The 12,738-nt window shown below is 32.7% G+C and overlaps 2 protein-coding genes and 1 long non-coding RNA gene across 3 annotated transcripts; 1 reads left to right on the top strand and 2 right to left on the bottom strand.

Annotated features, from left to right (window-relative positions):
* Positions 1 to 2,683: 2,683 nt before the first annotated feature.
* On the bottom strand, positions 2,684 to 6,446 carry LOC100787841 (putative pentatricopeptide repeat-containing protein At3g49142). Its single transcript, XM_003548953.5, has 2 exons — positions 3,175 to 6,446; positions 2,684 to 2,945 (listed from the first exon to the last, which is right to left on the bottom strand). The coding sequence occupies exon 1, from the start codon at positions 5,623 to 5,625 to the stop codon at positions 3,604 to 3,606; it is 2,022 nt and encodes a 673-aa protein (XP_003549001.1). The 5' UTR covers positions 5,626 to 6,446; the 3' UTR covers positions 2,684 to 2,945; positions 3,175 to 3,603.
* Positions 6,440 to 7,267, top strand: LOC121173738 (uncharacterized). Its single transcript, XR_005889068.1, has 3 exons — positions 6,440 to 6,703; positions 6,784 to 6,903; positions 7,031 to 7,267. It is a non-coding gene; the product is annotated as an uncharacterized lncRNA (long non-coding RNA).
* Positions 7,268 to 8,639: 1,372 nt separating this feature from the next.
* On the bottom strand, positions 8,640 to 12,441 carry LOC100814763 (uncharacterized). Its single transcript, XM_003548081.5, has 2 exons — positions 11,821 to 12,441; positions 8,640 to 8,902 (listed from the first exon to the last, which is right to left on the bottom strand). The coding sequence occupies exons 1-2, from the start codon at positions 12,237 to 12,239 to the stop codon at positions 8,797 to 8,799; spliced, it is 525 nt and encodes a 174-aa protein (XP_003548129.1). The 5' UTR covers positions 12,240 to 12,441; the 3' UTR covers positions 8,640 to 8,796.
* Between the last annotated feature and the right edge of the window lie 297 nt (positions 12,442 to 12,738).

Below are 12,738 nucleotides of genomic sequence, written 5' to 3'. Positions count from 1 at the left end.
TAACGTTTCTCTGAAGATTTTATATTATTAATTAATTTAAAATTTTCTTAAATAAAAATTTAAAAGTAATTATTACAAAAAATATAATTTATATTTTAAAAAAATTAGTACTTTAGCTTGTGTCGTACACATGATACGTATTTTGTAATAGAAAATTATTAACAAATAATTATTTTTAAAATATAGAAATTATATTTTAGATTTATATATTGTGATATAAAATCATATTTAACTATTGATAATTTTTTTGAAATAATAAAATTAAATTTTAAAATTCAAAAATAAAGACGAAAGAACCAATCTAGATTAAATAGATAAAATGTTAATAAAAACTTATGAAAAATACTCTGATTAGAAAATAACTCTTAAAAAAACTGTTATTTAAAATAATTATTTCAATATTTATAATTAAATAACTGTCTAATTAAGAAACTCTCTGTATCTTCTAGAGTAACATCCCATTAACTAATTAAGATAGCATTATCCCGTGAAGCAAAAGTGGGACTAGAAACATACTTGGTCAAGTTAGGTTGAATAAATGCTGCCTTAACCAGTAAGTTAAAGAGTTTTTTTTTTAAACTCAAAATGGTCTTAGGTTCTTAACCTATGAATGTTGAAGTTGACACGTAATATCTAGAAAACAACCAAGTCAACCAAGTATCGTCTCTACTATTATTGGTTCGGACTCCGAAAGTTGAATGTGTCTACGGTTGCATTCAAAACTTTTCTTTACATAGATTAATTGATAAATATTTCATTTATATATATATAAATTTAAATTAGAATGTTCTATTTTTTCCTAGTTGTACCAAAACAAACTTAGAATGATCTTATTTATTACTTCTTTTTAATGAGATATATAGTGTTTATTTTTAATTTGAGTTTTATTAAAAATTAGTATTAATACTTCAGTATATAAGTATATATAGTGTTTATTTTTTTGAAATAATATTTCATGTATTGAAAAATAAACCCCGATATAATATTACTAATAAAGATAATAAAAGACTTTGACCAAGTGCATGTCATGTCGTGTTAATTTAGTCAAAAAGTTCGCTACTTGACTGGTATCTCAATACATATGTCGTTATGAACAACTTAGAGATTTTTCTATATAAAAAACACTAAAATATATAAATTTTAAAAAATAAAATATGATAATTCATAATTTAAAACACGACTTTAAATAAAAAAGTTATGTTTTAAAACACAATTTATTTTTATTTTTATTTTTGAAAATGATGAAGTCCTGTATTCAAATGAGACTTGTACTCTTTTTTTCAAATTTTTTGATGAAGTCATGTATTGAGATGAGATTTTTACTTTTATTTGTAAAAAAAAATTGTTAATTAAGTGTTTTATTCAATTAGGACTTCAATTTTGTTTGTTTTTTTTTAAAGAAGTCATGATTTGGTACATAACTTTAGTTTTTTTAAATATAAAAAAAAATTGAAGAAATATAACGAAGCACAGTTGAAAGTTGAAAAGAGTGCAACGCCTAAAAAATTTATGCATAACCATTCAATTAAATTTTAACCCAACACTACTATATCGTAAACCGAACATACATATAAAATAATAACATTTTAAAGATTTTTAAAAGTTAGACTCCTCATAATATAAGAAATTAAAAATTTAATCTCACTTTTAATCTATTATATTTCACCAGTTATTTAATTTTGTTAAATTAAATATTAAATGTTTCATTATGGTATTTTTAAGTTTTTAAAATATTTTATTTTAATATTTTTTATAATTCAGTTTAAAATGTTAATATTTCATTAATATTTAAATTTTAAAATAAATAATTAACATATTATTGACTAAAAATATTTACTATTTTATTTTATTTAAAAATAAATAAATAACCAAAAAATTTATCTTCTGTTCCAAGAATCTTCAGTGAAACATATATAAAAAAAATAATATAACCAAACATACATATTCTTTCATTATTTAAAAATTTCATCTTTGCCATGAGATTCTAGATCCATATCCAGAACACGCTTCGTTCATCAGCTTCCATTAACAATCATGTTTGCTTTTTTGTTCCCAATTCATCGTCTAATCTTAGTTGGTTCTTGTGCATTCTCGTCGCTGTTTGACGACACACGTTTCTAGAACACCATGAATTGTTTCGTGCGTTCTGCATTGTGCTCACAGAGCAGAAGTGGAAGCTTTTGCTCCGTTCAAGTCCTAAACCTCCCACACTGTTTGGGACCGAATCAGGTTCAGATCCAGCATCGACGCAGTCTTGTGGTAGAACAGCTCCGGCGAGGAACATCGACGACTTTGCCGGTGATGGAGAAGATATTGGCGGTGATGTGTCGGTGTGACGACAATGGTGGAAGAAGAGGAGCGTAGCTTCCAGATCTGAGGTTTCGATGAGTACGGAAATAGAGCGAGTTGACTCAGCTTGAGGGGTGAGAATGAGATTGGGTCAGGGAAGGAGGGAGATCGGTGAGAGTGGCCATTGTACAGACTTGGAGGAGATGAAGATTGTTGTAGTTGATTATTTTTTTAAAAAATAAAATAAAATATTGATGATTTTTAACTATTATGATTTTACATTAATATTTTTTATGGAAAGTAAAAAAATATATAAAAAAGAAAGTTTTAAAAACATAAAGAATTAAAATTAAACATTTAAAATTTAATATATCAAAACGAAATAAATAAGAAATTTAATGGATCAAAATGACATTAGACCTAAATTAAATTAAACAAATACGCCTTCCATTTTCAGGTGAAATAAATGAGCAAATACAACTTAGTTTCTGTTATCGGATGGGCTCTTCTCATCTTCATACTTAACATGCTGAAGACCACAGTGATCTCTTCCTAGTCCCTACTTTAATTCTTCATTTTTCTCATGTAATTGTCCAAAATCCAAAGCCTTGAGTTCCTCTTAAATTGAAGTTACTGGTGCCAATTGAAGATAATTCCTACAAAATGAATTTGGGTCAGTTTGGATAAATTTCACTATATTTAAAATCTAATTATCCACCTTAACTATTTTAGAAGCTTTGATTCATTTTAACTCCTTATTTTCTTCTTCAATAAATACTTATAGAGAGAAGATCAACCAAGTTGGGTAATTGATTTTAAAGCATGTAAAGGCTTTTGACAAGTAAAAGCCAAGATGTATTTTAAATTGAATCAAGGGTTATATACCTCTGTCGCCTACTTTAGAAGAGAACGGTCCCTAAAGCCATAGCTAATGCAGATATTGCAACCTTCAAATAACTTCGTGACAGTATAATGTATAACAACAACAACGATCCTGCTTTATCCTGCAAGACACAGCAGTACAGCACAAAAGCCAAAAGAAGGCAAGATGCCAATACTACTCATTGACAGGCATCAAAAATGATATTTTTGTCATCAATGGTGAAGCTCAACTAACACCACTTTCAATATGTAACATTGGAGTGTGATGATGTTAGAGAATCCCTCTTCCACAAAAACATTTATTCCTTCCTTCTTCTCAAGTTCTTGTTCCTTCAATGGACCAAAAAAATTAAGAAATAAAAGAATCATCCACCATAATTGTAGAACCATTGAAGTTGTCAAAATTAGAGTTTGCTTCAGCCTGAAGTAGCTTCACCAATAATCACCACAAGAGCATATACCATCCTTAAAATGATGGAATCGATTGGTGTCCCTGATGACAATTTCACGTTGAACTATCTTGGAGATAAGCTTGGCAGCAATATGACAATCTCCACAAACACGGAGGTTTTTGGTAATTCTGATTGGAGATTCTTGGGTATTCAAAATAGCAAAGACAATAGCTAACTTCTCGCTATGAACAGCTAGATGGCATTCTTTATCCTCCTCTTCCACATCATGAAGGGCAGAATCAGTCTTGGGCACATAACCTAACTCTTTCATCTTCCCCACCAGCACACTTAACTCTTCATATATCTCTTTTGACTGTGGGTGGTACGTATCACCTGCAAGAAAGGTGTGGACCTGGTTATTCAGCTCAACATTGCTGATGCCGGGCATTTTCCGAATTCTTCTTCTCTTCATTAGTGATCGAATAGCTGTTACTTCTGTCCATCTACCGGCCTTTGCATAAATATTAGATAACAACACATAGTAACCTGATTCCTCAGGAGCCAACTGAAGTAGTTTGTCAGCAGCTAAAATCCCAATATCCATGTTGGAGTACACCCGACACGAACTAAGCAGTGCCCCCCAAACTCTTTCATTAGGCTTCATTGGCATCTGTTTGATGATATTATAGGCCTCATCCACTCGTCCTGATCTTCCTAATAGATCCACCAAGCAAGCAAAGTGTTCAATTATTGGTGTTATTTTGTAATCATCTGTCATCTGCTTAAAGTAAAACTTTCCTTCATTGAGTAATCCTGAATGACTACAAGCTGAGAGAATTGCGACAAAGGCAATAGAATCTGGACTTTGACCTGAATTTTGCATTTCCGTGAAGAGTGCCACAGCATTATAGCCTTGTCCAGTCATACCATAGGCAGATATCAATGAAGTCCATGATGCAACATCACGAAACTTCATTCTGTCAAAAACTCTTTTCGCATCTTCTAGACATCCACACCTAGCATACATATCTATCAGTGAATTCTCCAGAAGCATATTTGGACATAGCTTCTTTCTCTCAACATATTCATGAATCCTCCTTCCTAACAACAAAGCTGAAAGATCCCCACACGCTCGAAGAACACTAGCACAAGTGATTGCATCTGGTTCCACTTCACATTTCCCCATTTGTAAATATAGATCTACAGATTTTCCAGGCATTGAGTTTTTCATATATACACTTATCATGACATTCCATGAGACCAAACTTTTCTTCTCCAAATTCATGAACATCTCCTCAACATACAAAACATTTTCCGAGGAAGTGTTAGTTACTGCTGGCAGGAGACTAGCCATTGTACAAGCATCAGGCTTCTGCCTCACACCATCCATTTCTCGGCAAATATCCAATGCATCATCAAACTGCATATTCTGTGCATAGCCAGCAACCATTGAGTTCCATGAAACAACATCCTTGCTCTGCATTTCATCAAGAACACACCGTGCCTCAGGCAAGCAACCACACTTCCCATACAAAGCAATAAGACCATTCCCAACAAACAAATTCAAATCAAGCCCAACCTTAAACACAGCTCCATGAAGCTGCAACCCAATCCTCAAATTGTCAGAGCAAGAACAAGCCTTCAAGACACAAGGGTATGTATAATGATCAGGGCTAAAACCACCACTAACCATGTCCCTAAAAACAAGCAATGCATCATCGTACAAATGGTTATTCATATAGCTTCTGATCATGACATTATAGAAAATAACATTCCTCTCAGGAATTACATCAAACACATTGCGTGCCAACCCGGGTTCTCCACGGGCAGCATAAGCCCGCATGAGTTTGATCCCCAGAGATGGATTTTCGTGAAAACTAAGATTAAAAACCTTGGAATGCACATTTTTCAAGGTTTTGATGTCTGGGTATTGGTCTAACACTTTGCCCAGAAGCTCCAATACAAGAACTGGGTTTTGTGGGGACACCAACGATTTTCGAATTGATGAAACCAAGGCTTGTAACTTGGGAAATTGGTGAGTCAGAGGATGAAAAGGATTCATGAATTTGGAACAGTTACTTTGGTTATGTTTGATGACACGGCATTGTCAAGCAAAACCTGGATATTTTACCCCTTTCCCAGCTGTCGATGTAGAAAGAGTAAAAAAATGAGATTTTTTTGTGTGTGTGTTGTTTAAGCTACGATAATTCTGCTCTGAAGCACTTCACTAAAAACCTTAGGGTTTAAGGTTGACTTAGGCAGCACTACTTCACTAGAACATGCTTGTGGAAGAGAAATTTTAGATTCCTATGTTTTTTTTAAGATAAAGATTACTTCTGATCCTTTATATGATTTAGTAATTTTTCAGGTTGAGAAATTAAATATTAAAAATCTCATTTTAATCATCATTTATATTTAGATTTATATTTAGAAGGTATTTTGTTTTGATTATTTTTTGTTGAAACATTAAAAATATATTAAATAGAAGAGTCTGATGTGCCACTTAACTTTAATTGGAATGATGATGTGTGTTAATTAAAATAATGTTGCTTTAAATAATATCATTTTATTCTTTCATATTTTTAAATGGTTTTATTTTGTTTCTTTAAGTTTTTAAATAATTTTATTCTGTTCCAACAAGTTTACCAAATTATACATTTTGATCTTAACTATCTATTTATAATATATAAATTTTGAGACATACAACCATAAAAGCTGCCATATTACTTTCCTAATCTTTGCTACATCTGCACAATTGCTTACATGTCAATTCCTCTACAATTCTTTTTTTATTCCTCATTGTTCTCCTTCCATGTTCATTAATGTGTACTATACAATTTGAAATTTAATATTCAGTTTAATGTTCATCAGTATCTTTTATTGTAATTCATGACTCAATTTCAACAATTGTAGTATTTGTTACTCTTTTAATTCTTTTTCTTAAAACAAATATTGATTTTACTGCCTTTGAAACATTTGATTTCTTTGTAATCAACTGAAGACTGAGGAACTCAAACATCAATATGAAACACAGGCCTGCTCTGAAAAAAAGGCTTCTTAGCTCTTCCTAGCAAAACAATGATGCATAATGCTTCTGCTGAGGCTTGTATGAAACAAATCTCCTCCAAGAATCCAAAATGGTATTCCTTTTTTCTCTTTTTTCAATTTTCAGTTATCAGAGGTTTGTGTCACTAATGACTAAACATTCTTTACAAACCAGGAGTACTAGAGGGACATTCAAAAGGTATTGACTGATAGATACTGATAATTCCATCACTTCTATCAATTTTACTCTGCCACCAGGGGAAACTATAGCCTCGGATGTCGTTCATGGATTGCGGTATAAATCTGAACTTGTTTCCCAAATAGTACTCAATCACCATCATATTTTGTCCTAAAATTTTGAGCAACCGAAACTTGAAATAACTAATTGATCTCTACCCCACATTTTCTTCTACTAAGGTTAGTTTGGAAGCCATTGAACAATATTTTGATGGTTGGTTGATCTCTGGTTGCTCAAGATAAATTCATTGTTGTAACATTAGAGCGGGCAAAGGAAAGGATTGCACATTGAACAAATTTTGTTTTTTGGTACGTATGTGAATTGTATATATTTTCTCTTTATTCATAGCTTCTTTTTGTTTAATAGCCTCCATTGTCTTTGTATTGTTTCTCTTTGTTTACGTATTTTGTTTATTTAATTTTGTTTATCTGATTAAATTTAAACCTCTATAAACTACTATTAAATTTATATTTATACTTAAATTAGTTGAAAATTAATTTACCATAGTGAGTGTCATTGCATTATCTGTTTTGGTCGTTGCAAGTTGAGTTTTACTGTATGTTAACCATGATAACTCAATCATATATACGACATTGACTTTGACTTCGAAGGTTGCTAATTTTAAATAATTATTTTGTCAATCACATCTTCTGTACGTAATAACCATATTTATCAACTCATTGTCGATAACATTAACAAGAAACTCCTGCACAATTTTATTTTTCAGTTAATTAACCAGTTTCTGTAAAACTTCAAAGTTAACTTTGGATAGTATGGCACACTCACAAGCATAAAAATTTTCAAACACTTTTTATGTAATGCATAAGTTGTTCATTTTCTGCAGCAAGCTTATTTATTCTTCCAGGCTCAAACATTAATGGAATTCTGTTGTATCTTCTTAGGTACTTTCTCCGCAGCCACACGATATGAAATGATAACACTTTTTCATGCTTACCAATGATATTTACAGAAAAATTTCACTACCCAAATGTACCCTCATATAGAATATGTGCACAATCAGATGTTACTTTCAGTTTTGGGTTTACTTTTAGTGGACATGAAAGCTTCTCAATTTTTTTTTCAGTTATTGCACTTGTAGATTATCTTCTTATATTCATTATGTGCCCATGCTCGTGCTCATCATGTAGTCGTAACTAAATACGAATAATAACCAAATACGAAAAAAAGCACGTGCATGATGGAAGGAGAGGCACCGACAGAGACAGGCACAGAAGGCAAGTTCAGTTAGGGTTCACAAATGAGGTTGAGGTTGAGGTTCACAAAAGGCCGCAGGGTGATTTTGGGATTTTGCAACAATTTTAAAATTAAAGGAGGTGCAGGAAGTATTTTGTGAGGTGAAGCAAGCAACTGCCCTTTTCACTGTCTTCTTAAAATCTGGGTTCTGTTCCCTAAACACGTATTTATCAGCACAAAAAAGTTTGGGGATTTTCTTGATACACTAATCATTTTTTCAATACACCCAACAGTGAGAGTAAAAAAACAAAAATACCCTTACATGTAGTTCCATAATATTAATAAAAATTTATATATGTAAAAAAATACATTATTAGATCAAAATTAATTATTACAAAATTTATTATATAAATTTATATGTATATTAAATTATACATTAGAAATTTTAGTATTATATATGACGAAATTAATTATTTTATAATATAATTGACCTATTAGCTCAGTTCGTTAGAGCATGGTGCTAATAACATGAAAGTTGCAAGTTCATATGTTGAGTGTAGAAGAAAAATAGTTGATGCAAGAAGAAAGTCTCAAAAGTATGAATGTTGTAAAGAGCAAGGGTAACGATTTTCAGTAATCCTTTCTTTACAAGACATGCTGACATGAAAGTTAAAGATTCAACATATGAATCGACTAACTATTTCCAACAAGGAATTAAGCCATTGTTGTATATTTGACATATAGATAGGAAAATGGCTATGGTCCTCCAAGTACTGCATTCTCAATGTCTTCTCTGCTTAAAGCATAACTAAACCTCCTCTCCATATTTTTTTCAAGATTCCCAGGTCCACTCTTCAAATACCTGCACCAATTAAAACTTTTCAATGTCTACAAGGAGAGAACTGAACGTCTAAAACCCACTTTTTATATCAACCAGTGACATTAACTACTTGCTAGGTAAACTTCATTATGCACCATTACAATGGTATTACTCTCTATTAGTTACCAAATATTTCACATTCAACTTGTTAGAAGACCAGCAGTTTACCTAGTAACAAAACTTAATTTACAGTCAGTGTCATATATGACGAATTGAAGGTTGTAAAGACTCAAGTATCAAAGAGACAACGTTCATCCCCATCTCCCCTCTCAGCCCCCAGCACAACAAATCAGATAACGACAACATGCTAATCGGATGAGATTCATATAGTTGCTAGAAATTTGTCTTCAATGATTCCACTAAAATCAGCAGGATCTCCGAGAAGAATTCAATCACCACTTTTTCACAAATTCAACAAGCGTTTAAGTAATATCATTCTTCTTCTTGTTCATATCCCAATAGTGACACCAAATTACATTCAAAATTCATTTCAACTTTTCTCAATGGAATAAAAGACATTTGTATTTTCAGTTTGCAAACTTTCTGATGGACACATCCCCCAGACCCTTTTAGAAAAAAACAATCCTTGAGGGACGCATGGGAAAACCAAAATAATTACATCTGATCAATGTTACAAGAAACATAAAATACGAAAGGAGCAACTTCCACAGCTTTCTAATTTCATTACTATAGTTACTCCTTTCTTCTTCAAAATGCTCATTATCATTCTCCTAATCTCCTCCCTTTTAATCAAAGAGAAACCTCTTCTCTTTAACCATGTAACCCACATTCTATTTTCATCTTTTAAAATGCTGAAAGCAATACGCGAGTTATGAATATATGATATGTTCATTCTAGAAAAGAATCTGACTCTTAACAATGGTGCCAGATTTCTTTTACATTCATTGAGAATATCATTGATATTTTAACAACGGTTATATTACTACTTTTCGCCAGATATCATTGTTTAACTTGCCAACTGTTTCCAGTCCTTCTGCAAATATATATAATAGACAGCTTCTTAAGTTTTACTTTTCAGTTAAACACAAAAAGATAGAAAAGGATGTCACAGTTTATGTTTTATCACCATCATTACTAGTTTATATATTGTTCCTAGGTCTTTCTCTTTTTCGCTAGATTGACACGTTATAATCAAATGGAAGATAAATAACAAAAGGGGGGATGTTTGTTTCGATCTACTAGTTTAAATATCACTAGGAAGCACCCTCACTTAAAACTAACATGTCAAAATTGATAAAACATACAGCAGTCACCATTAATAATGATAAATTAAAGCAATTGATCAAGTTTGAGCCATTCTAAAGACTACAGTATCTTTGACTTTCAACACAATATAACCAATATCTGCATTTTGCAGTCTGGGTTTTACCCAAATTCTTGCTTGCAATTAAATTATACGTTTCAGAGATATTGCTCCATGCAAATTTAACATTGCAAAAGAAAGTTAATTTTCATTCCTAAAAAAGAAATCAAGTATTTCTTCAAATAGCAAGGCATGGAATGGTGACATGGAAGATATGCCAGTTTTTAAGTCTTTGGTTTGATTAACAGAGTAGTGGAGAGAATACAATGGACCATAATCACCTATGATTGGAGTTGAGGATATTAGGAACCAAATAAATGAGGTTGCTTTCAAGTTCCCATACCCTGGTTCACAATTAGGACTCTTGTTCCCTATTTACTTCTGACATAATAATTTTAACAATTCTTATATTCATAATCATACACCAACTTCCTCTTTCATGTTCTTTTCCACCCTATTTTTCTTTCTCTCTCCCTCTCTCTTCCTTTCTTATCACTTCTCTTATCAAATATTTTACTTCCTCACTCTTATTTTTCTTGTTTCTTTCTATCTCTCTCTCTCTTTCTTATCACATATTTCACATTTTCTCTCTTATTGTTCTTATTTCTTTCTTATTTCTTTCTATCTCTCTCTTTCTTTCTTATCACATATTTCACATTTTCTCTCTTATTGTTCTTATTTCTTTCTATCTCTCTTCCATATACCAATCCAATCAATATTGGAGTGAACATTCAACATTTTCCTAAATTTAATCTAGGACATGTATCTGCAACGGAACAACAACAACAATCTGAAATTGTATTTTGACCATGTATTAACACGCCTATCATATAGCCACTTGGACAAATATTCAATACACACAATCACAAAGCCAATGTTGCTTAGAGAAATTCAATGAAAGTCAAACAAACCCTTAAAAAGAGAACCATCATTAACATTTACATATGTTCTCTTCCATCTCCTTTCCACTCAGAGGCTATGTCTGGTTTTCAATAATTTCAAAAAGTACAATTGATAAAAACTTGTTTGATTTTCAGTTGGATCCAATTATAAGCTGAATTTTTCCTTGAAGGTTGCTTTAGCAAACTCAGTTTGCAAAATGAAATTCATTAAAACTGAAGTGTGTATTCAGATATCAGTTGGAAAAGGTCAAAAGTATTTTTACTCCCAAGGCAACAAATTTTTCCTTCTTCCATTTGTGTTATGGAATTCAAGAATGTGAATTGAAATTCCTTAAAGTACATTCCCAACTTTTATCCATACATATAGCCTAACTTTGCAAACTAAGCCCTTTGTTTTTTCTCCCTAACTGTCTATTCTTTCTCATCATGTTAGTTATCATGTCCAACACATTTTCTCATCTCCTCCCCCCCCCCTAAATACCCTTCAAAAAAATTCCAACTACATATATCCCACCTCCACAATCCGTTGAGCAATTCACACACACCTTCATCCACTCGCACTCACACCCCCTAATCAACCCGCCAACCCGACAACCTTAAAAATACTCAAACAACAACAACAACAACAACAACAACTAGAGCAAGCAGGCAAGAAAGAAAGAAAGGTATGACACCTTATGTATAGATCAGTAAGGTCTAGGAAGAGCTCGGCATGCCAATCTGGCTTGTGAACGACCCAGAGGGCCCTGTCCTCATTGTTCTGGCAGAAGCCAAGGTTCCTGAGCCAGGCCTCAATGCAGGGGAGGCTGTGGGAGTAGAGTGGCTTGGACTTCTCCGGAAGCTTCTGCAGCCACTCATCTTCCTCCGGGGGCGCGGCCTCCGCCTCTGCGCCCTCCGGGGACTTGCAGAGAGGTGGGGGAAGGTATGGTGGTGGGGTTTGAATTCTCAGATGAGGAAAGGGGAGGGGAAGGGATTTGGCTTGAAGGGTGTGAAAAAGTGGGAGCTTTTGTGAGGATAAGGAGGTAGAGAGGGAGAGATTGGAGTTTGCGAAGGTTGAGGAGGGAAGTGTGGACATGGACATGGACATGGACATGTCTTGGTGATGAAATTGGAAGAAAAGAAAAGAAATGAAAAGGAACAGTGACAGAAGCAGAAGGAGACGGTGGTGAAGAAGCAGGAAATAACTATGTTATGTTATCAGTTTCTCTCGTTTCGGAGTGTTTCTACTTTCTTGTCTGTTGTCCACGAAGAGGGGTTGCTTATTTTCAGTTATTTGTCTAATGATTTTTTTATCCATAAACCTTTTATAAGCATGAAGCTTATATAAAGAACTAATATATTTTTTAACACTTTGAAAGAAACTTTTTCTCTTAAATAAAGGGTTTAGAAGGAAAAAAAAAAACTAAAGTTGAAGTTGTGAAACAGATAAATTAAAAAATAAAAACACATGACTGCGTCCAGTCCTTGATGCACTATCAAAATTTTCACTAACACAAACACTCTTACAAGAATTCTTTAACCTATGCATCTTTAGACTCTATAGACCATGATTGAGACGTTAATTGCAAGAGTTATCATACTAGTGTCACCAA

Source organism: Glycine max, chromosome 16, assembly GCF_000004515.6.
Source record: "Glycine max cultivar Williams 82 chromosome 16, Glycine_max_v4.0, whole genome shotgun sequence".
NCBI lineage: Eukaryota > Viridiplantae > Streptophyta > Magnoliopsida > Fabales > Fabaceae > Glycine > Glycine max.
This window is presented reverse-complemented; position numbering and strand designations above follow the sequence as displayed.

What these genes read in the sequence shown, in the direction of transcription:
- LOC100814763 (XM_003548081.5), bottom strand. Translation starts at nt 12,239, where the DNA reads ATGTCCATGTCCATGTCCATGTCCACACTTCCCTCCTCAACCTTCGCA. An exon ending in CTTACTGATCTATACATAAG is followed by an intron (nt 8,903 to 11,820) that starts GTGTCATACCTT and finishes TAATTGGTGCAG; the next exon opens with GTATTTGAAGAGTGGACCTG.
- LOC100787841 (XM_003548953.5), bottom strand. Translation starts at nt 5,625, where the DNA reads ATGAATCCTTTTCATCCTCTGACTCACCAATTTCCCAAGTTACAAGCC.